The sequence below is a fragment of the Scophthalmus maximus genome, chromosome 18, assembly GCF_022379125.1.
Source record: "Scophthalmus maximus strain ysfricsl-2021 chromosome 18, ASM2237912v1, whole genome shotgun sequence".
NCBI classification, from domain to species: domain Eukaryota; kingdom Metazoa; phylum Chordata; class Actinopteri; order Pleuronectiformes; family Scophthalmidae; genus Scophthalmus; species Scophthalmus maximus.
This window is the reverse complement of record NC_061532.1, coordinates 10,135,926-10,160,165: the sequence shown is the minus strand read 5'-3', so window position 1 is coordinate 10,160,165 and position 24,240 is coordinate 10,135,926. Positions and strand designations below refer to the sequence as shown.

At 42.4% G+C, this 24,240-nt stretch overlaps 1 protein-coding gene and 1 long non-coding RNA gene across 5 annotated transcripts; one reads left to right on the top strand and one right to left on the bottom strand.

Moving 5' to 3' along the window:
- Positions 1-2,424: 2,424 nt before the first annotated feature.
- Positions 2,425-22,784, bottom strand: LOC118290163 (cAMP-specific 3',5'-cyclic phosphodiesterase 7B-like). 4 transcript variants are annotated; one of them, XM_047328616.1, is made up of 13 exons: positions 22,505-22,784; positions 19,198-19,258; positions 10,380-10,469; positions 9,072-9,235; positions 8,880-8,943; positions 8,625-8,720; positions 8,173-8,273; positions 7,496-7,627; positions 7,213-7,304; positions 6,733-6,877; positions 6,449-6,545; positions 6,145-6,225; positions 2,425-6,052 (listed from the first exon to the last, which is right to left on the bottom strand). In XM_047328616.1, exons 1-13 carry the CDS (start codon positions 22,523-22,525, stop codon positions 5,835-5,837), a joined length of 1,362 nt encoding a protein of 453 aa, XP_047184572.1. In that variant the 5' UTR covers positions 22,526-22,784; the 3' UTR covers positions 2,425-5,834. The 4 variants fall into 4 exon arrangements, with proteins under 4 accessions (XP_047184572.1, XP_047184570.1, XP_047184569.1 ...); XM_047328614.1 differs by lacking the exon at positions 22,505-22,784 and adding an exon at positions 22,043-22,117; XM_047328613.1 differs by lacking the exons at positions 19,198-19,258; positions 22,505-22,784 and adding an exon at positions 14,728-15,818.
- On the top strand, positions 13,492-14,962 carry LOC118290165. The gene is made up of 4 exons (XR_004786352.2): positions 13,492-13,603; positions 14,191-14,367; positions 14,449-14,572; positions 14,803-14,962. It is a non-coding gene; the product is annotated as an uncharacterized LOC118290165 (long non-coding RNA).
- Positions 22,785-24,240: the final 1,456 nt, after the last annotated feature.

Below are 24,240 nucleotides of genomic sequence, written 5' to 3'. Positions count from 1 at the left end.
AGTAAGTACAGGTGATCTTTCCAACACACTTCATATTCAGACACACACACACACACACTGAGGTGAAATGTGACAGGTGTGCTGGGGGTTGTGTATCTTAGGGTTAGACAGCAGAAAGATAGGGGTTTAGATAGTGAGATAAGAGATCTCTACATGTACACACACACACACACACACACACACACACACACACTCAGTCAGGAGTGCAAACAGGTTCTGCTGCTGGGTATTGATCGTGTGCACAGTTGTTGGCAGTCTTGTTTTGTGAATGACGTGATGATGGGGCAGTGCGGCATCTTTGACTCAGATCTGAATTAAAAAAACTGGCTACTTCAGGTGTCTTGATGAATATTGGGGGATGAGGATGTACACAGACCCTTAAGAGGCACCGACTGTAAAATGCACAGCGCACACAGGATTAGGGTTACACTTCTGTTTACTGCTCTTTTTTTCACGAGGTCAAAAAAGAACGAACTAGAGGGGCTTTTTTTCGGGGGGGGGGGGGGTGTACATTAACTGTACAGTTTGCACAGTATGTGTTTGACAGTGGGTAAAAAAGAAAGAGAGTAATCATTGACATTATTGCCTCTCACGTGTTCATGTGTTACATCTTCCACCGTAAACAGTGAGAAGACAAACGAAACACATGCTTTAGAATCGAGTGGTGTGTTTTTGCTCTGATATTGGCAGCTTGATTGCAGTACTCTGACATAGTTCGTTTTTTTTTGCGAGACAGAAAGAAAGATAATGTTGAGAAATGGAAAATACGGCAAGTTTCCTGTCTAACAACAAAACGTTAACCCTTTCAGTGCAGAACTCATTGGCCAGACAGATGCTGCGTGTGAGAGCAAGTTTCATTTTTCACTTTCCAAAGAAACAGTCATCACTCTTCATCTCAGGCCGGGTAGGAGTCAGAGGTCGCTCCACATTTTCAGCTCAAATGAATTTACTTAGAGTAAAAGAAATAAAGAAATAAATGAATAACGGTGAATTCCATGTAATGCAGCGATCGATTCCTAGGTGTTCTCTCACGCAGCCAGTGATGAAGCTGCCCAAAATAAAATAAGCGCCTTTGGGGGGGTTTGCATTTGGTGGGAGATGGTGATCAGCACAATGAGCTGATGGGGTGAGTGTTTTCACACAGGGAGTGGTTGGATTGGTTTGACTGTCATTTAAGGGGCAAAAAAGAGGGGGCTTTGTTTGCAGTGTCAATATTTACAGTGACACATGCTGGATGAATACTCACACTGACTGGGATAAAGTGTGTGTGTGTGTGTGTGTGTGTGTGTGTGTGTGTGTGTGTGTGTGTGTGTGTGAGGGGGGGGGTAGAAAGACAGTCTTAACAGTACGAATGGATGTCACATGTAATGCTCTGATGAACAGATTCAAGTCTTAAAAACGTAACTTCTATCTTGTCTGGAGTGACCCTGTGCTGTGTGTGTGTGTGTGTGTGTGTGTGTGTGTGTGTGTGTGTGTGTGTGTGTGTGTGTATGTGTGTGTGTGTGTGTGTGTACTCTCATCTATCCAATAGCAGCAGACTCAAAGGCCCAGAGAACCCCCCCCCCCAAAAAAAAACACTAGGTATGTGACATTGGAAACAACCTTCTGTTGAGATAAAGTTTTAAAAAAATAAAAGTCAATGAATTCAGTTTAATTTGATTCCATCGGTGACCAATCCCACGCGGACTGTTTCACTGTCACAATCTACAACCCTGCATTTACATTGCAAATCAGAGAAATGCAAAAGAGGGAGACACTGACACCACTTCTCTGCTCTCCACACCCTCTCTCCATCAGCAGTGTGCGTTATATCAACTATGTGTTTACAGCCGTTTCGCATTTCTACACTCATCTCTTTTGTATCGAATCCCAAATAATTCATTGGGATATGTGTTTTTTTCTTTCTGACTTTTTTCACTAAGTCTCCTGTGCTTGACGCTTCTCCTGTCTTCCGTCGGAGTTTGACTTTCAACAGGCCAGACGATGCAAACGGCCGCCCTGAAATAATCAACAAAGACGAGCTCATGATTCAAGTGTGACTCATTCAGCTTCTCAAATACTATTGTTTGCTCTGCAAACTACAACTTTATGCCGTGATGTCAGCCCGTCTTTCAACCTACTTCATTTTATTTTATCTCTGTTTGCATATGAGCCCGTCGCCCCCAGCTATGCTGACATCAACATTAATTGTCATGTGGAGTCACAGGCTGCCGGTTGTATTTGTACTGTATACAAAGCAGCAGGCACAATCTCATATACCATGAAGAGGGGGGGGCGTGTTCCCCTGTGGTTTCTCTCCTGTCGCACGGACCACTGCAATGATATTGTTGACATCTAGTGGTCAATAGCACTTAAAACACTTTCTTGGAAGACACAAATAAAAATAAAATTAAAAAAAATACACAGAATAATGTGCTCCTGGTGTTAAATGAAAAACATGTTTATTTGAATTGTTCACAGTGCTGAAAGGTTGGTTTGTCAGAAACAAAATATACAGTCAAGATGTCAGATAGTCGGTTTTGGATTACGAGCTTAATTAGAAAGGTTTCATTCAGAAATTCTATTCTATTATTACTTTTTCCCTTAAAGACTTTTAAGGTAGTTAACAAGTGCATGAAAACCCACAAACAGCGACTCAATGGACATTAAGAGTTTTCTAAACTGCTGATTTCAAGGTCAAGAATGAACTTTCAGCCTCAAGTCTTAAACCCATTCCGAGGAAAAATGGACATTTGGACATTTAGGTTTCCATGGCAACTGGGCTCATGAAGACCATATGAACCAGAACCACTACTAAATGGACTTAGCGGTGACATTGTTTTTCACATGGCACATCAATCTCAGTGTCACTCGCTTCAGTTTCACAGCAGGACGATCACAGAAACACAAATGAACAAAACCTATTTTTTTTTAAAAAGAAAAAGCATTTAAACTTCTCTCAGTTACAGTGGCACTAGATTCATTCCGACTCACTGAAGTCAAACAAGAAAAAAAACATACTTTCCACTTTCTGGCGAGCCCAACTGCGCCGACTATCTTTCAAACCACCAGAAAACTGGTGACGTGTAGATGGAGTTTCTAATACTGGATGACACAGTTAAATCTGGGGGTGACGACACTTTAATCATTATTAACAACGATTAAAAAAAGGGAAAACGAAACCCCCACCTCAGAAAAATGTTCATAGCTTACAGACAAGTTGCTTCTTCCGCAAAATGATTTGCGTCCGATCCACTGTACTGCGTATGTAATACCAGTTGGACATCTCTTTCACAGTCAATTCACAGATTTTACAAGAATTCTTCTTCGCCTGCTTCTCATCTGGTATGATAATTCCTCCGGTATAAAAGCTTTTTACTAAAGACTCAAGAGTACATATTTGTACTTGTTATTAACACCCGTATGGCTTAGACACCCTGTATCATTGCTGATTGTGAGAGGTATTCAAATACAAGGCAGCCTGCCATCTCATCTAGGTCTGCACTACGGCGGCAACGTGTCAGTCACGTGGAATAACTTTTTTTTTTTTAAACTTGCAGGTTTAGGTAGCATTTAGTGAAATTTCACAATGTTCGCTGTCGACACTGAGCGCTGTGCTCAGACGAAGGTATGCACTCAAAAGATATCTTAACAAGACTAAGAATAAGTCAGTGAGCCTCCTCAGTAACTACTGCTAAGTGTGTATATTAGAGAAAATGGAAATCAGTCAACAGTGTCAGGCTTTTCAGAGGTCTGCGACTCCCCATTACAGTAGGGACATCAAAAAACTGTGACAGCAGTGTGCACTTCTCACAAGTATGTTGCTTACATGTAATGGGAGTGTCACCAAGTGCTATAGTGAGGACATACAGACGTAAGAGCATCGTACAAATAACCAGAGCTATAGATAGATATGAATATGGCCTGTTTCTTACAACTTGGCCAGTGACTTGACTTTATTGCACCGCATTTCATAGAAAAGGCGACTTAGTGTAATGTTGTTTTTTAAAAACTTCATAGAAATTCATCATCATATCATTGGTGTCACACTTTTTCACGAGCACAGCTTCTGAATATTCGAGCTGTGATAATCTTAAAGAACAACTGTGCGTGGGCCAGCTTGTTTTCGAATCATGAAGCTCAGGTTATTCTTCTCTTATAGCTCTGGGAAGACGTGGGCCTCTGTTAGCACCGCGCAACTCGACCACGCCGGACGTGAGCCGAAGAAATGACGACCTAATCTGTACAAATTTCAAAGGCAAAAATGTATATCCGCACTTACACGTGGACAAACTGATATTTACAAATACTTCATATGCTTTGTTGTAAGTTACATTGACAACCTGTGGATCAGTACCATTTCAGAAACAATGGATTGTACATATTTGTAATAATGAATGACGATATACGCTTGTGTGACAAACTTCTTGGTTAAGATATTAGAATTAAAAAGTACCTGTAGTTACTAATTGGCCCAAGTTTGTTGATAAGATACAATGCACACCTATTGTAAAAAGACAGCAATATAAAAGCCTTAGAGGTAACAGAGTGAGTGTATCAGAGTGGTACATTGGCACCTTGGCAATGTTTTTTTACGACCCAATATGACTCCAATACTGGTTGATAGATCGAACAGGAACAAGTGTGTGTGTGTGTGTGTGTGTGTGTGTGTGTGTGTGTGTGTGTGTGTGTGTGTGTGTGTGTGTGTGTGTCAGTACGCTGGTATGGCTGAAGAAAAAACAGGCAGCAACGACTAGTTTGAGTAAGAAAGCTTGTCCAGAAAAAAATGGTAACACACCACTTTAAAAATGTATTTCACAGATGGACCAAATTCCTGTTAAGGCTTGAAAAAGTGAGGTCATCAGATAAACAAATGCACCCGACAATCCATTACCCAGTGAAAAAAAGGTTGCTGAGATTTTGGCATGTGAAGTGCTGTGATCGTACACCACAGTGTGTACAGATTGTACTGTTGATAACTTTACATCACAGAAAAAAATTAAATGAAAAGGCTCTTGCTTGGTGTTATACATAGAAACTCAATATCAGTGTTCCAGCGGCTGGGCTGATGCCAGCCTGTGTCAGTCAGTGACCGTATCGGCCGTGTAGGTTACACAATTAAAACAGGACACGTGTTACAGTTTATACGACACCTTCACATACCAACTTAGTGCTCGAGGTTAAAACGCACTTGAGTGAACAGTGGACAAGTGGGACACTCGTATGAAAGAGCATCCAATAGAAGTGCACGCTGTACAAATAGAGAGGAAAAGTGAAAAGAGCTGAATATGTGTCGTCTGAAAGTTTAAAAAGCATAGTATAGTTGATAAGATATTCATATATTATTTTTTTTCATATATTTTATAGCATCTTTTGTAGAACAGTCCAGCTGACTTGTTAGAATTATATATAATTTTGGCTTTTCTTTATTGTTCTCGCAGCAATGTGCAAACACGTCAATATTTGTCTTTGCTGATCCCTATTCCGCCTTCGGCCGTCACCGTTCACTTCTGTTCCCGTGTCTCAGCGACCGTGAAGCAGATTTCACAAGGTCAAAAAACGTGGCATCGTTTTGTCAATTTGGCATTTATTTACTAAGATTATCCATCCATCTGCTCTACCATTAATTTGCCTCCCATCATCCTCATTTTCCCTCTGCACCGGCACACGCTGCGCCAGCAGAGGGAGCCCTTTCTCACTAATCCAGGCCAGGACTCCCACCGTCGTGCTCAGAGCCTGTGAACACCCAGGTGGTGGGAGGAAATATGCTGGAGGACGAATAAGGAGGTTGATAAACACTCCTCTTCTCCATTGACAGAGGACGATAAAAACAACCCGATAAAACAAGAGGAAGATTAAGGGATACTTTCTCCCTCGCCGCCCCCTCCCTCAGGCTCAGCCTCAGCGGCGTCCGGGTGTGATTGCAAGTCTACCGTTGTCTGTGCATATCGTAGGCTGCTCCAGCGGGCCTTGTTCTTGTGCAGGTGACCCATCATGGTCCGGCTGAGCAGGCTGGGCTCAGTGAAACGCTGCCACTCCTCAAAGAGAGGCTCCACAATGTAGGAGATAAAACCTAGGACACAGCGAAGGCAGGGAGAGTGAGCACTGGTGGGAGGAGGGGGGTGTTAGTGTGTCCAGGTACATCAGTGTGTCTTCTGTACTCACCTATCTGGATGGCTGGGACAGAGTTCGCCTGCTGGTCACACAGAGGACTGATCTCCAAGTCAAACTTTCTCTCCAGGTCACCTGTTAATAAATAAAATGAATAATGATGAAATTATTTCCAAGACACTTGGACAAGACACTCACTTACTACATACTTATCACAATACAAAATCAGGAGGTTTCTGCGGAAAAGTATTAAGTCTCTCATTTGTAGTTGGTGTCTTTAAAGGCATCATAATTCATTTGACAAAAACACTAGATTCAAGATTTTTGATCTTGAATTGAGAAAGGACACTTTACTCACCCTGCCTGTAGAACTCCTCACACACCCTCTCACTCCACTGTCGGCTCAGTTCCCAAACCCGACACGGGTTACAGACGTCTGCACACTTCAGAGCAATCTGAGGGCAAAGAGAGAGAGGGAGATATTCACATATACTCTAGTATAGGTATACATGACATGACATGAATCCTAGTTCTGCTTCAGTTTCCTGGTCCTGGTATTGTACATGCTGGGCATGTCTCACTGAGCAGAGCCATCATTGGGCCTGTCGTGAGGTGGCCGTACACTGTGCAGTGGGTTTCTACCTGCAGCATGAAGTGCCTGTGTGAAGCCAGTTGAAGGTCCAGGTCCCGGTTGTCCAGATGTTCCCTGAAGGTGGACAGGAACTCGTTCTGACGACTGATGTCTGTAGCCAGAATGAGAGAGCCCAGCTGCTGCTCCATGTCCTGCCTGCAGGAGTAGAGGAGGCAGAAACTGATGCTGGTGCTCATTTTTGACTGTACGCCAGCAACATCTAGGTTTTTTTGGGAAATATACTGTATATTTATTGATAAGTTATCAGAGGCTGTACTAGGTCCTGGTGCAAAGACCTGACAGGTGATAATGATAGTAAAAAAGATAGTAGTCGGATTTTGAATTTCTGGATATATAGGCTATTTATGAGTAATAATATGTTTTTAAGCAACTGCAGTACAGATCAAAACCCAAAGGAGTGAGATATTTTCGTAAAATAAATACTTAAATTATGCCTGTGTGTGTGTCTGTGTGTTTGTGTGTGTTCTTACGACATGTCGGCGGGCAGGTGGGACAGCAGTCCTGACTCTCGCAGCATACCCACAGTGGACCTCCAGTGGTGACTCTCCAGCACAGACGTGTTCTGTTCAGGACGAGTCAGTTTTTCAGAAAAGAGCACTCACGCGTACACGTTGCTTGAGCGCTAAAAGGTGGGCGTGACCAGCGCTTGATGCTGGTGCGATCGTCATAACGACAACAAAAAAAGTCATAGTTTCCCTATTTGCTTTCACGCAATTCGGTGATTTGCTTGGTTTTGCTGTGTGTGGCGTATACCTGATAGAGAGATGCCAGGTGGTGTCTGGTCTTGATGAGGAAGGGCTGGTTGACCCCAGGATGGTCCACGTCGTGGGCAGCTGCTGCCACCAGACCCAGGAACACGTCCAGAGGGCTCAGCCGCTCTGCCAGCTACAACACAGGGATGGCCCACAGACATGTGCACTCATGATATATTTATTACCTTAGAATTTGAATGATCTCATATCTTGCACTCTAAACTGAAGCGCTCGTCCACAGTTATGGCTTTGAATTCATAACAGATCCAAGTGTCAGAGTGATGAGATTAAATGCTTAATGGTCAATGAAGGAATAAATGTTATATTGATTGGAGAAGGCGTCTTAATGCGAGTGCGTAGTAGTTATTTAAAGCACAGCAGCAGTGTGTGCCTTTGACAGAATCTCTGCGTCCCAATGTGATTTACAGAAAAACAACAGACACAAAACAACTGCTGTGTAAAGGGAAAGATGCAGAGGCAATTAATCTGGCTGGGGGACTTCAGGGACTTCTCCACACTGTGGAGGGATGTGTTGCCGCGTCTAACCGAGCAGGAATTATCCTTCAGGGAGCAAAGCTAATAGAATATGTCAGGGAGAAGCTTGGGTCCAGTGAATCGCCGCAGTGTGAGGCGGAGAGGGTGAGTGTGTGTGTCTGTGAATACTGTAGAATTCATTACCCTCGGCTCCTTCAGGTAGCAGTACATAGCTTGAGTGACGTCTGCTGCATGAACGGCATTATGATAGGGATTCTGGGAGTGGTAGTCATCCTGCACCATACCTGGCAAGACAGGAGAAGAGGTCAACCATTTCTAACTATTTAACCTTTCATATTTTAATTTGATATTGATGCAGCTCAGGGCAATGCTACAGAAACTGTAAAAGGCCTTAACTGGATTATCAGATGAGTATAATCCAGTTAACACACAGACATGTTTGGATTCACAGAGAATCTAAAGCATTTTAAATTGTTGTTCAGTTAAATGTCAATTTTAAAATAAGTTGTTGTACAAAACTCCTTAAGAGAGTGGCCAATAACATTAGGACACACATTTACACCTCTTCTCCATGGAGAAGAGAACAGGTCATGGGTCAGACGAGAGGAATCAAGGCTGCTTTTCTTGCAGCTTACCCAGGAACCTGTGTAGTTTGACTATGTCCAGCTGGAAGTGATGAATGAGGCCGTTGACATTGAAGAGGTGGCACATCAGAGTCACCAGGCTGTTACCTACAGTACACATATCCACAAACACTCATATGTCAAAAGATAGATACAGTAAAGTGCTTTAAGTCCACTCGACATTTGACAGCACAGAGTATGACAATGGAAAAAGTTTAAAAGTCGCACATTAAAATGAAAATTTATCATATGGAGAAGTCATCTCACCATTTGTAAGACGATCGAAGAGGAAAATGTCAAAGTTCCATGTGCCAACTTTTGACAGCATATGCTGTAATGAAAAAAGTCAGAATTGATGAGTGAGAGCTGGGGTACCTGTATCTCTGAACCTCTGTGTGTTCATCCAGGTGTGTGTGTGTGTGCGTATGCGTGAGTGCGTGCGTGCATCCATGCCCTTACCGCGGCCTGCCCTAGGTATTCGTCGTCCAGCAGGTGTAAGGACCCGGGCGTGTGGGGCATGAACCCCCTCAGCAGCCTGGAGGCGTGGCAGTATCTCTGGAAGCTCAGCTGACGCATCACTTTCTTCCTGTTGCTGGACTCTACCTCCCCCCGCTGGGCACTGGCTGTAATTACAAAGACACAAATGTATTTAAACAGACCACACAAGTCACACACACACACACACACACACACAGTATGCATACATTACTACAAGTGGAGCAGTAGTGATAGACACACGTCTGATTAATGCAGTTTTTAGGATTTATGGATTTTTCTGGGTGAAAGTTGACACTCCGTCAACTGCGTGTCCCACTTTTGAATGAGACACAAGACTTAACCCACTTTTAATGCACAATTACACCAAATCTTTCTATGAGCTGCATTTAATTACAAGTTTATTCCATAGTTCATCAGTCTACCACTAGTAATAATAAACACAAAGAAATACATGATGTGTTTGAGTCAGCCTCAATACAATCAAATGCTAACTGAACCAAATCTGTGTAAATCATTGAAGGTGTCAAAAAGGTATATTTTAAATTTATATTATTAATATCGACTGTATCTTATAATATAGGCTTCCTCCTTTTATTTTGACAGTGAGTTTGATTTAAAAAAAATACTGAAGTAATATAATCAAATTTTTTCTTAATTCATGTACAAAACTTTTCAATAATAACAGCTTTGTTTCTTTCAACCTCCACGCAGCATCAGAGCTGATCCGATGACCTCACTTACCACGTGTTTCACCAATATCTTTGAAAATCCTGCACACATTTGAAAACTTAATCGGCATTTGTTGGCTTTAATCAGAAATCCGTCTCAGTTGTAACTGACTGAAGAGCAAATCCTGCATGCGGGGATACTCGGAAAAAGCCTTAGTCTCATTTCGAAGAACATAGGGTGACCCGGGAAATGTGTACAAAATCTATTTATCTGTAATAATGATAGTCTTTATTCATATTCAATACTTTTTAAAACCCATGCTTCACACAAAGCAGCAACAATAAAACAGGCAGATCATAGAACTGAAGATAAAAACGCTTATATAATATATGTAATATAATGCTTTGTGTATTACTATAGCATATATATTATAATTTCTATAACCATGAAAAACTCCTGTGAAATTATAGTTTTTTCTCAACAACAATTTTGATTTCTAGAAAAAATTAATAGTTCGGAGATGTGTTAGTGGACTGACAATTGTTGATCTGGCCAATTAATAAACACTGGTGTTGTATGTAAATGGGTGATGGGGCTTACTTTTCAGGATGCGGAGGTCAATCAGTGGGTAGGAGCCTCGTCTCTCAGCCAGCAACACACCAGCATGACCAGTGCTCAGTCTGCCATCAGCTAGAGGAATGATGGGAGGACAAGGAGAGGGTGGGGGAAAAAAGAGAAAGATGAGGCATGATTTATAAATATTTGTTGCTATTACGGATGGTCTGTTGTGTCCATTTTTGGCACAGATGCCCCCACAAGCCATAAATCAAAATTTCAACGGGGAAAGCGGCAGAGGAGAAGAGCGCAGAGACAAAGTGGTGCGGAGGCGAAAGAGGGAGAAGCTCAGCCTGCAGGGTGACGACAGGAGAGCAGAGCAAAAATGTTCCCCGATGGAACATATAAATGTTCAAAATCATCAACCTCAAAAAAAAAAGAAGAGCTGATTGAGAGTCGTCTTTTAATCAGCTTCTCTGGAACAAGGGGATTGACTTGGCTGAATCACCAGGACATCATGCATCTGGTCCGAGTTTGCCCAAGGAGAATAGATTTCATGCCACGGCGCAGCTGTTCTAGTGCATGGTCGAACATTTGTATTATTTATCAGATTGGTGCCGCAGTGACTGCGTACGCTCTGTTCCTACACCGATTATGCTTGTTTTCACTGTGGTGTCACACAGCAGCGTGATCGTTTGAAGTGGTGGATCTCAAACAAAGGTCATCCGTGTTTTAGCAACCCTGGAAAAAGTGGTTTTCTGCTACCAAATAAGGGGTTTTCTCATTTTAAGACTTTGATTCTAAAACATGAAATCCACAATTCGAAACTGACAAAAATGTTTTCTGACAAAGAAAAATGGAAAATGTGTATTTCTCATATGCCTTGAGTGTCTCCTGACGTGCTGACGGCACATTTTGTCCTAAAAGGATATTAAGCATTTTTGTCTACAGTATGAATTCTTTCCACAGGAAATGTCTTCTAGAGTCCCAGAAGTAACCTTTTGGGTTTTAATCCTGGCTGTGTGAGCACCTACAGTATCAGACGAAGAGGGAACACGACAGATCCTTGAATCCCGAATGCCTGTTTAAAAATGCGCAATCCACACACCCTGAAGCCAGCGACAACAAGACACAACAAAAACTAGGCCCCAAGTCACAGTGCACACAATCAATTTACACTTGAATGAACTCAGAACTATGGGAATGCTAAATAATTTACAAAGCAGATGTGAGGAAGTGGAGCACATTATGTCTCAGAGGTTGCCAGATACTTCACCTCTGTGACTCGGAGTTTAACTACCTGTTAACGGGGCTGCACTCACTGTGGTAACTCCCTCGGGTTGCCAGATCTCGCCTCGCAAGTTTGGGTTTGCAAGCAGGTGAGGTTTTGGTAAATGTTGCATTGTGTGCGTGTGTGTGTGTGTGTGTGTGTGTGTGTGTGTGTGTGTGTGTGCACGCGCTGTGTAGGCAAGGTGGCTATACATTAAACATATGGTGGAAAAGTGGCATCATTCTGTATTTATGCATTTTATAGTCCGACAAACACATATAAACCGCTTGGGGCAAGTGACTCAGCCTGTTCAAGCGGGACAGAAGACTCCTGCTGGCCTAGTTTGAGCAAATAAAAGGAGCAAAGTGGGAAAGCCTCATTGCTTTTTTCTTTTTCTTTTATCCTGTCAGCTGGCGGGGAAGGAGAGGAGGAAACACGTCATCTGGAAAAACCACCAGCAGTAACACTCAGATCACCCTCTTCTCTCTCCCTCTCTCTCTCTCTCTCTCTCTCTCTCCCTCTCTGTCTCTCACACACAAACACACAACCCTCTGGCTCTCTTCCTTAGCTCTAGCTGTCTCTCCATACATCTTTTAACTCCATCCCTCAATCCTCCCCAACTGGATCCCGTCTCCACATCCTCGCCTCTCTTTCTCTCCATTACTCTCCCCTTCATCCTTCAGTCCTTCCTGTTCAACATCACCGCCCCCCACCCCCCTTCCAACTTATCCGTCCTTCCGTCTCACTCCCCCCTCTTCCTCGCTCATCTTCCCTGACTCTTCTTTTAACTCTCGGTGCGGTAAATAGGTCATTGTCTTCACGCAGAGCAGAACTGGGTCATTTAGGATGAAAACATGAATCAGTTGGAAAGGGTGTTTAAAGACGCAGCAATGCACAAGCAACTCGTTGCGCAGGCGTGCGCACACAAACACACACACAGGCGCACACGCACACAAACACACACACACACACACACTTGCAAATGAGCCCAAATCCCCGATTCCAAACTCAAAAACACGATCGCACACTAGGCACGCATCTCCCACAAACAGTCACACACACACTTGGCTTCACTGAATCTGTGGGTGTCTGCGGCACAAATTGTGCTTTGCGGCCGTTTTCGTTCTCAGACAGTCAGACACATCGCTGCCATATGTAGCGGCAACACTCAAATACAAACATGTTTCAAACTCACGGTGGCAGATGATGTTTTCCGCTGCCTGCAGCTGCTGCTGCTGCTTTTTCGGGATACATGGATACATGCAGTGCGTCCAGCTGTTTGGAATCTCCACATACAGTGATTTCACTGGCAGAGCCAACATTTTCTCTCTCTTGTTTGTTTGCACAAAAATAAATAGTTCATAGAAACTTGAATATTTTGCTTCAAAAATAGCTTTAATAAATTAATTAATCCAAATAATTGTTTTAATCTGCGTCGTGGCCAATACGTAACATGTTATATTTCAAATTAGTTTTTAATCCAGAGAGCTCCTCTGTTCCATTGCTTTGTTAAGAACAATGTCCAAAGGTCAAAAAGGAAAATTGCAGCTTACATTTAAGGAAATAAAACGATCACAACTTGACTAACCAAAATTTTCTGCCAATAGTTTTTGGTAAAATGTTGAACTCTAAAACATAGCCACTTCTACCACCTAAATCTCCCTAAACCTGGTTTACTTTTAAGGAAAAAAAAATAATAACTCAGTAAATGTCAGAATGACTCAGGGAGACAAAGTATCTTGCACGTTGTCCAATGTGAAATCAAATATTGAGCAGACAGACTTTCACATTCTGTGAGGAGTCATCAAATGAGTGAGCGCTTGCACACAGGTAATTCCCAACAGTATGAATCATCTCTTCATCTCAACCACTGGAAAGAACATCAAAGGATTATAGATGTACCTTACTTCTTTTTTTTAGATCAGCTGGTTTGGTTCATATCAAAGTCGTCCCTTTCATTGGATCATATTCAAATCACTGGATGAGACAAGCATCATCAGTAAGTCCTTGTGTCGATTATTATATGAATGTATGAGACCGAAAACATGTCTCAATGTGTTCAAAGTGTTTCCACAGTCAACAGTTTGTTCAGTATCAATGTAATGTCACTGTTGTTTAGAGCTGCAACAGATAATCGATTAGTAATCGATTACTAAATAAATCCCCACCTATTTGATAATCGATTAATCGTTTTTATGGGGGTAAAATTCTCAAAATTCTCTGATTTCAGCTTCTTAAATCTGAATATTTTCTGGTTTCTTTGCTCCTCTGTGACAGTAAACTAAACATATTTTGTGAGTGGATGAAACAAAACATCATGTTGGGGTTTGGGAAACACGATCTACATTTTACACCATTTTATGCTATTTTATGGGCCAAACAAGTAATCGATTAATCGATAAAATAATCAACAGATTAATCGATTATGAAAATATATTCGTTAGTTGCAGTCTTACTGTTGATCACTACCGTCATTGCTGAATACAATGTTTGTTTGTTGTCAAATCCTCCCATCTCCACTCCAAGTATTTTATGCCAAACTGTCAACAGTGTTACTGTGCGTCATCGGTGTTATGCTCCCGACAGCCGGGCCGAGGCTCGAGTGATGGCGTCACGTCAGTGTCAAGAGTGCGGCTGCGGCTCAGCAGATGGTTACACAGCTTTATTTAATTGTCAAACTCTGGCATGGCAGCCCAAATCCCTCATCTGACCGTCTACCCTGCCCGGGCTGTCTGAACTGCTCGGAGACGCGCCACGACCAACGTAAACATACGGCCAGAGGCACGCTTGTCAAAGATAATCTGTCACACACGCACACAACTACTTGTCAATTCTGACTCCCAGGCATGGGGGGGAATGGATGCACAAGAACACACAAAAACTAGGCCAGGCACCCTTATTCCTAAAGGTGACAACAAAAACTGTTCCAAAGAGACAACTGGACAACAGTTCTGCACAAATCATGAAGGTAAAGTCACACACCAGCTGCATTTCTGCCACAGATCTGTTTTCATGAGCAAACAAAGCCGCCATGGCAACGTGAAACAACAAACATGAGACATTAAACATTTACGACTCCCATAAGCTTTACTGTACATGTAACATGTAATATGTGCAAGTTACCTTCCAGATGTGCGCTCCTGTCCTCTATGTCCCGCTTCATCTCCTCTACCTCCTCCTTCTCTGCTTCCACCCAAGTGCTCGCCTCACTTCTCTCTGACCCGCGGGGGCCTCCTCTGCGCGCCCTCCAGGCTGCCCTCAGCTGCCGTATGAGAGCTGGGAGTTCCAGGGCCAGCGACAGGCCCCCGCAGGTGACCGGAGGAGTCCTGAGAGGACCCCACACTGGTGAGCGGGAAGCTTCCTCTGGACAGACACCGACGTCAAGACCGGAGTCCCGCATCCTAAGGTCTGGGCAAAGGAGCCCCTCTAACACTGGCATCCTCACACCGCACAAAGACGGAGCGAGAAAGTGGGGAAGGGTAGAAAAAGAAGGATGTTGCTAGAAATAAACCAGAAGAGGATGAGAGACGGCAATCGGAGTCTGCACGTCTGGATGTAGGACAGAGAAATAAAGACTGCAGGGAGAAGAAGAATGAGCAGCAGAAGGGAGAGAGGGACAGAAAGATTGAGAGCAATGGGGTGCAGACTGATAACAAAAAAAAAATTACAAAGCAGGGAAAAGCCAGGAATAAAGCGAAGAGAATCCGTGCGTATCCCTGTCTCCCAGAGTTGGCCACTGACAGTCTGCTGCCTCCTTCTGCCGCATTCTCTCTCCCCCTCTACAGTCTCACTCTCGCTAGTGTTGTTGTGGAGTCTGAAAGCCCCTCCCACCCCCCATCCCCGCTCTGAGCTCACCGACACACTCTCTCACTACGCTGCTACACCAACGACAGACCCACAGCAAGCATTCGTCTGGCTTTTGGGTTCACAGGCGCATCCTCTGTATCACAGTCAGGTCAGTGGGAACAGAGCCGTATGGGGTGAACACGCACGCATGCACGCACGCACACACGCACACACGCACACACGCACACACGCACACACCATGAATTTCTATATACAATTACATTCCAACATCAAGTCCATTTGCTAAAATGTCATTTAGAAGATTGTACAAGGCGATTTTTTCCAATAATTGTCTGATCGATAGAATGTGAGGAAATAATCACAATGGATGCCAATAAAAAAATGTAACAGAGCACAAGGTGAGGTCTTCACAATGCTTTGTTTGTCCAACCAAGCGTCCAGATATTCTAATTATAATAATATAAAATGGAGAAACACTGAACATCCCAACATTTGTGGAGCTGAAACTATAGTGACTATTGGCATTTTAAATGAATCATATAAATGATGAATTGATCGTCAAATTGTTTCTAAACGTATTACTTGTGTGCATATAGTGTGTTTAACCTTTGATAATACGAGCCCATTCTCTGAGAGAACCAAACAATGCACTCGGCCTGCTTGAAGGTAAAACGAAGTAAACACTCCTCTGTGAGTCACTCTTCATTACGGCTTCGCTGGAATAGACAACAAAGCAGTTTCATTTGCTCCAGATTCTCCAGTTCAGGTGACTAAACCAGCCTTGGGCTCAAACACAACTTGGATTTCAGAGGGTAGATAAAAGATTAGGAACTACAGAACAGGGTTTGTTGTTGATAGAAAAGAGAAAAATGGTTAAATTCAAGGCTATAAATGCAAACAGCACAGTAAGAACTGGGTGATTTTATATTGTGATCGCTGAGGCAGACATTCACCATCTACGTTTTAAAGCAAATTCTCAGGATTGTGACACTACCAATTGTACAACATGTACTCAGTCTAATGTGGGTCCATGCCATGTGGCAAAATTATACCACATGTCTCTATCATAGGGTCTATTTCATGCATGACGTATTTGAAAAGCAATTCAAAGCGAGCTAGCAGCTTTAAAAAAAAAGGACTCAATGTGGGCAGTGTGGCAAAGTAGGATATTTCCCAAAGCAAAAATATGTATAAACGTTGTTTAGCCTTGGCCAGCACTTCTGGAGTAATACGACATATCTATATTTTATGAAGTACTAAAACATAAATAGTTTTCATGGACGGACTAGTTAGAGCGGTCAGAAAAATCTGATAAAAGCAGAAAACAAAGGGAAAAGGAGACAGAGGGAGTCACATTTTTTTCAAGTTGGGGATATTGTGTGTTCAAAGCAGTAAAGAATGTGGAATTTAAGACTTTCGCACACTTGACCATTTTAAAAACTGTATCGTTACTAGTCCATAGGCTGGTTCAAGTCTGGATATTCTCAACTGCACAGTACGATTAAAAATTGGAAATAGGAAAATAAAGTTGCAAATGCCACTTTATATCAATTCCAACATCCAAAGTATTATTTACTATTTCTGGGCACCGTAAAAGGATTTCAATGGTCTGACCCAGTTTTAACTCAGATGAACAGTACAGTAGTGTTGTGCGATATGACAACAGAAAAATGGCTATTGTTTCATATTATTCTCCATTGTTCTGTATCATTTATTTCGTATGCCACAAAAATAATTATCCGTTTGGACGCTCCTTTGCGTTCTTCCATGTGGCACAGACGCAGGTGGGGAATGTGCATGAGGGAAACACAGACAAACATTGAGTGTGAAGAGAGTGAAGTGAACGTGACACAGAACATGGTAATTCCTAACAGGAGAAAGACTCTGACCAGCCAAGACAAAACAAGGAGCTCGTGCCCTCACAGAAGGGCTACGTCTTACGCATTGAACATGGTATGGACTTTGAAAATTATTCAGACAACAGACTCAAACACCATTAACCCCTCTTACCAATAATACAAGAATTGTGTCAAAAAGGATGGAGAGCCCCAAAAAATACAACAGGTTGCTCAAAGCAACTTGAGAAAAGGTAGGAGTCACAAGTAATGAGCTACGATTTGTATCGTTATCTGGACATGACATTACCTCCTTTTGGGATATGCCACCACATCTGCATTCTTCTCGGACTGAAACCACGTTTCAATGTGGAATCAAATGTTACGGTGACGCAAAGGCTTTCCTGTGGCTGCTGAAAACCAGACATCAGTTATTATACTATATTTCAGTGAGTGTAAGTAAATCTATGTGTAATCACGGCGGATGAGGCCATTTCATTTTTCCACTGAAATGTTCCCTTGAGAAATAGTCACATGCTGACAAAAGTACTGAGACACACACACGCACACACACAAGCGCAGACAGACGCGTAGCCTTGAATGTCACAAATCAGACGCAAGAATACGATTACAAGAAATCACAAGACAGAGCGTCGGGGTAAAAGATACAGGCTGTGGGAAAATGTGGGAGGCAGCGAGTGAGGTAATGTACAGCAGGGTGAAAATGGACCATGGCTATGTACTCAGTGTACAGCCACTTTGTTGTCTCAGTTATCAGCAGTTCTTATTACGCATTAAAAATTATAATTTTATGTATGGGTGTACTGTAGTCACATCCTGAGAAACAAAGCACGTCTCAGAGACAGTTAACAAAGTCTTAAGATGATTGAAGACTGCATTCGCCAACATCCACAGATCAGTTTTTGTACGTTCCATGCAACTAAACAATAACAGGACATTAAAATCCATTTCTATGTGAAAAGGGTTGAGCCAGAGGTAACATCAAAACAGCAATAATGTCACAGAATGAGAGAGAGAGAAAGAAAGGTATCAGAGAGTTGATGAGGTTAGGGGGAGTCTTGACGAGTGCACTTGGGAGTCAGCCAGTGGACAAATAATCCCTCTCTCCCTAACACACACACACTGTGTGCTCTGTGTGAGTGGCCCCCTATTATTTTTGATTCTCATCATCGATGCCGCTGGTCACATTTTCTGGCCCTGAATGAATCTGTCCGTCTGAAGAAAACAGTGGCAAGTGTTTGTATTTGTAATAACATCCACATTTCTGTTCGTTTGTGTTTGCTCATGTGCACATTTCCTCTTCCACACTGGTGATTCACAGCCTGCCTTACGTTCTTTTGTGGCAAATATTTAAATGATGCTTCACATTTTTAAAAGGTTGACATGAATATGATGACTCCCCCCAACAAAAACCCCAGCTTTGGCTACGTTTCAAGGTCTGAATCATCCAAGGTCCTAGACTGCAGTTATGATAAACAGCTACATATTACTGTCTCCAGTACCAGACACTACTTCAAAACACAACTGGGGGAAAAAAAATGCAATACAAGGCTTCTCGACAAGTTGGACTTTTACTGAGAAACTTACTGTATGGGACTAAAGTCAATCAACTGGACAGTGTGTAGAGAGATGGCGGAAATAGGCTTCTCTGTTTGACACAGAGATTACACAGGGCCAAAGGTCAGTAAAAGCCTGAAGCAGGGTGACCAAATATTTGGAAACTCCACCACTAGTTTGCAGCTGACAGTACATATATATATATATATATATATATATATATATATATATATATATATATATATATATATATATATATATATATATATATATATATATATATATATATATATATATATACACACACACACACACACACACACACACACACAACCCTCTGCCCCGAGGTATTCAGGTCAGTTAGTGTTCTTACCCAGCATGCGAACTTGTATGGCATTCTGCTTCGACCTTTCAAATGTGACAGCTCCACACCTCTGCGGCAGAGAGAAAGAGGGAGAGAGAAAGAGGGGAGATTAATATTACACCAACCCAAAATACACACTGCTATCAAGGAGCATCAATGAACCTGGCTAACGAATAGAAACTGTGCCAAATGTCATGGTGACCCTCTTTTTCGCGAGGCTTCACACGCTCGCAGAACTCTTTCGCACCAGTGTGCCATCTTGCACGGTTTTCCCACGAGCCCTCAAAAATCTAAAGCAGAGTTGAAGTCGCCGTTAGCTTCCATGCAATTTAAACTGCTGGATGGACCAAAATCAGATTAAACGAATGTGGGTGTAAATGTAAAAAGATTATGAACCTTGAATTTCTTTCGAATGTCAGCGTAATTTATTGTGTCGCATCCTCACTGGTGACAGTGGCATCTGCAGTTCCGGTAGCGTCGTGTCTGTGTGTTGGCCAACAACACGGAAAAAGTGGGTCAGGCAGCAAACTGCCATGAACTGACAACAATTTGCACATTATTCACGAGGCTCACACATCGGTCGGTCCGGATCGTCAGTGGTCGCAAGTGTTCTTTTTTTAGTCATTTTCTATCAACGGTGCATTTGTGTTCCAATTTCAAATCAGGTTTTTTGTTTTTCAATGGGGCACATAATCACAGAGTTGTTCATCACATCCATATTTCCATGATAGCCTTATTCCTACTTAACTTAATGCATGATCATGAATGTCACTTAATAGTGATGCTCACATTGAAAATTGGCGAAAACCAACAGCATTGTGTTACATTTGAGAAGCCGATCAAATGTGATCTGCTTGTAAAAAAAAAAAGGGCTTGAATGATTAATTGATTAGGAAAATAGTTGCTGATCGATTTTCTGAGGATCAGCTGTTAGGTTAACTGACAAATTGTTTCACCTCTGAATAATGTCGAGCCTCTATTTGTGAATCCATCCTGACTGATCCAGACTTCTGCTGCCTCACTCCAACCCCCTGCACAGTAACATGAGCGGTGACGGGCAAATATTTTCCATCAACAGCTCTGCCCCTTCTTTTGAATCGGCACCAGTAATACCTTGACCCATCTCCTTCCGTCCGGCGAGTTAAAATTGATAAAGTTCATTATCTGTGTGGTGATCTCCCACTGTGCCCGGATCTTAGCTCAGCTCTGGAGCCTGATTACAATCCAGAGTAGTGTGCTGCAGTTCGGGCAGACTCCGCTCGGTACATTTTCAAATCGAGGTCATCTATTTATAATAGCTAGTAAATGGCTATAATAGTTATAATGGCTAAACGTCTGTGTGTAGTGGACAAGGGTTAGAGTTGACTGAGTTCGCCATGTACAAATTTGATAGAAACCATGCCCCTGAGCTGACCTGACGGACACACACCAAGTCATCTCTTAGCTGGTATTACATAGTGTTCAGCGTTACCTCTCTGGAGGACAATAGTCATGAGCAAGAACCTCAGGTAGGAGGATTTAGATGTGAATTAGCTCACTGCTGTTTACCGGCAGGCAGGAAACGGGCGGATGGAGACAAACCAGAGGCAGAACGACTGCTCATTCGCCCAGCCCACATGGTTACCGCGTGTTTACAGGACGCTCTTGTCATTTTGTTTTCCGTGATCTGCGGCTCTCTGCTCACGTCATTATTCACCTCGTTGTGGACGGCTTCTCCTATCGCTCTCTGTTTATTTATGGCTAACTGCTGTCAAACTGTTGTAGATCAAGCGGGTCTATTCCCCGTCTCCTGTGCGTGGTGGGGACAAAGATGGACGTGGAAATGGTTTCAGCGTGTTTGACATGCAACATTTTTGCACGTAAAATGTTGCTGTGCAAGCACATTTGAAGGTTTTTATAGATGCAGTATTCACTGCCACAAGATGTCACAAGAGCATCAGCATCTTGGACCAAATCAACGCCACAACTCCGGCCTGTAGTGTTGCCTCTACCGTCTATGGGTGTTTTTTTAAAGGTGGCCACTAAACACACAACCGCAAGCAAGACTGAATAAGATTGCCCTGTGTAATGGAGAGCCAAATACAAACTAACAAACCAGCTAGCTGCCGTGCAGACTCATATGATAGGTCTGCAGGTTTGTGCTCCCGTCAGTGTCCGAGCTGTGACGTGCTATGCGTCACATCGTGGAACCTGTGTTTCATTTTCACGTCACTGCCGGTCGGAGCTGGAGCACATCTCACCTGCTAAACGTGGGGAGGACTAACGCTTTCACATTCACCAACAAGCACACGCATATGCACTGACATTCACCCCCTGACAGGTTCCCACAACAAAGAAAAGGTTTGCAACACACACACAAAGAGGGAGTATGATATTATCTCTACCAAAGACAACATGACACCACTGTACTGTTTAAAGTCTTGTGTATACAATATAACAGTTATGTATTTGCAAACAAATACTAGAAGGAAAAAAAACAAGAAATGCATAGATGGAGTAAAATATACAATGACCCTGTTTCATCTTTCAGAAAAGAAAGGACAGAGAAGCAACTGAGGAACAAATCAACAATACCAGAATATACAAGTGATGACAAATGTGTAAACCCCAAATAACCAAACGTCTCAGAAAGCTCTGGAAAACGGTAGTTGGTAGACTCAACTGTTTCTGTCTAACTGAAGGAGTGAACCCAAGGTCCTTGAGATAAACTCCTTCTTAGGGACCACCCCTTTTAAACACAAGAAGGGACTCTTGTGCTCAAAATGTACAGATGTCTACCACTGTCGCCTGGGTTTTTTTTTTTAACAATCAGGTTCTTCACAAGATCCACTTATAGTAAAGGACAGTGTCTTACTCCGCCTTCAGAACTGTTCCTCACTAAATATTCCGTCCTGTATAACCACAGCTCCCTCCGCTGCAACACCGGCATCCAGTCTGCATGAGGGTCTGCAGAGTCCCCTATAGATAACACGGTGGAATTAAATAAACAACATTTAAAAAATACATACATATATATATATATATATATATATATATATATATATATATATATATATATATATTTCCTGACCATTGGACACCAAGGTCACTAAAAACTCACTATACCTCGACTCAAAACATTTAGCCCCACACTCATATTCTAAAATATACACAATATGGTCAACATGGACCATAGGTGTGCGCGTGTTTGCGCGCGCGCGTGCACGTGTGTTTGCGTGTGTGTGTGTGTTTGCGTGTTTGTGTGTGTGTGTGTGTGCGTGTGTGTGTGTGTGTGTGTGTGTGTCAGGAGGCACGCGGCTGTAAGGTGTCTACGTACCTCGACCATTAAACAGGACATTTAACCATCGCGACTGCGGCGGCACCAGGCGCGTGCTGAGTGTTTTCATGTCACGCGGAAGCGCAGGACTGAATCTCACAGTCTCACAGCCTGTCTGTCTGACACCTGCTTGTAGTATTGTTATTATTATTATTATTGTAGAGACAAAACGACCCCCTCCTCCGCCTCCTGCCTCGGTTGCGTCTGACCTCACTCGCCCTGTGGCGTCGGCTCCTTCGGAGACAAGGTGAAGTTGCCGTCTCCTCAGTCCGCGAGCCGCAGCGCGTGGAGGGGGGCGGGGCTGGTCGTAGCATCACAGAGGCGGGACGTGCACGGAATGGACCAATCAGCGCCGGATACAATCACTTTGTCAATGTCACTGATGGCAACTGGTGGCCATCGGTGACATTGTGATTTCATTTGGAATATGAAGAGTGAAGCATATAGAAGAGAGATATTCACAAACAATGACGGCATGAAGCATAAAGAAACTGTCCAACACTTGCTGCTTTACATGTTTCGAAAAGAGGTGAAAAGAAGAAAAACTTATTTAATCTCACCCCTTCTCCCCAAGAAATGCATCTATAATTAATAATTAATTAGCTTCCTTATTGATTGAAATCTAGACTTTAGTTAATATAACTTGCATCTTTATCTTTAAATTCATTACTAATATAGTTATCCTTATCAAAATATACTTGTTTTTCAATAAAAATAAATTAATTAACAATTTCATGTATCTTAATCATACTGTCTAGTTATCTTATATTGCCATATACAAACATACATATATACACATGTACACATACAAAATATAAGCACATATACTGTATATACACACATATCAACTACCATATTCCCAAAATTAAATGCCTACAAATATGCATTATTATTTACATAAACAGAGAAAGATAGAAAAAGAAATGATAAATATTAGGTAATCAAATAAATAAATAATTCATAACCCCTGTAAGCACCTGGTGTTCGTCAAACATCCCCTTCATCCCTGTACCCCGTGAAAATCATTTCTGTATGTTTCATTTTAAACTGGTTCATGTTTAGACTTTGCTTTATCTCCACATTCAGACTGTTCCAGAGTGAAGCCAATGCGGAAGTTTCTCCCGAATGACCAGCAGATGGCGACTTCACTGGTTGCAAAAAGAAGTCTTTGAGAAAATGACTCCACTTCTCACCTTACAGTCTATGCTTCTCACTTGATTTATGACATCAGTTAACATTTTCCCGAGGAGTTTGGTCCCATTTAGGGTCAAATAGACAATAATGCATCGCATGCATTGGGGCGTGGTTAATGTGTGATTGACAGCTAGTACTGTCCAATGGGTGAAGGCTACAGGTGTAAGTGGACCTGCAGTGGACCAACCTCTCTGACATTTGAAAGTACACCAGAGAGTAGAAGTCATGTCAAGGTTTAGTGACATAACACTTATTGCAAAATGGGTCAACACCGTCAAATGTCCAATGTCCTTATCATTTAAAAAATATAAGTAGAGCATGTTAGTGTAGTTCAAGCTCTGAGTCAGAAACCAGAGCAGCTTCCATCCTTGTTTGGACAAGAACAAAATATTTCACATGGCAAAAACCAAATGTATCTTTTTCATTGGAAAAAAAATTCTAACTGTATTGATTAGACAAGAGTGTGTGTGTGTGTGTGTGTGTGTGTGTCTTCCTGTCTATATCAGTGTGTGAAGGTGCACCTCAAAACTGTTGCATAACAT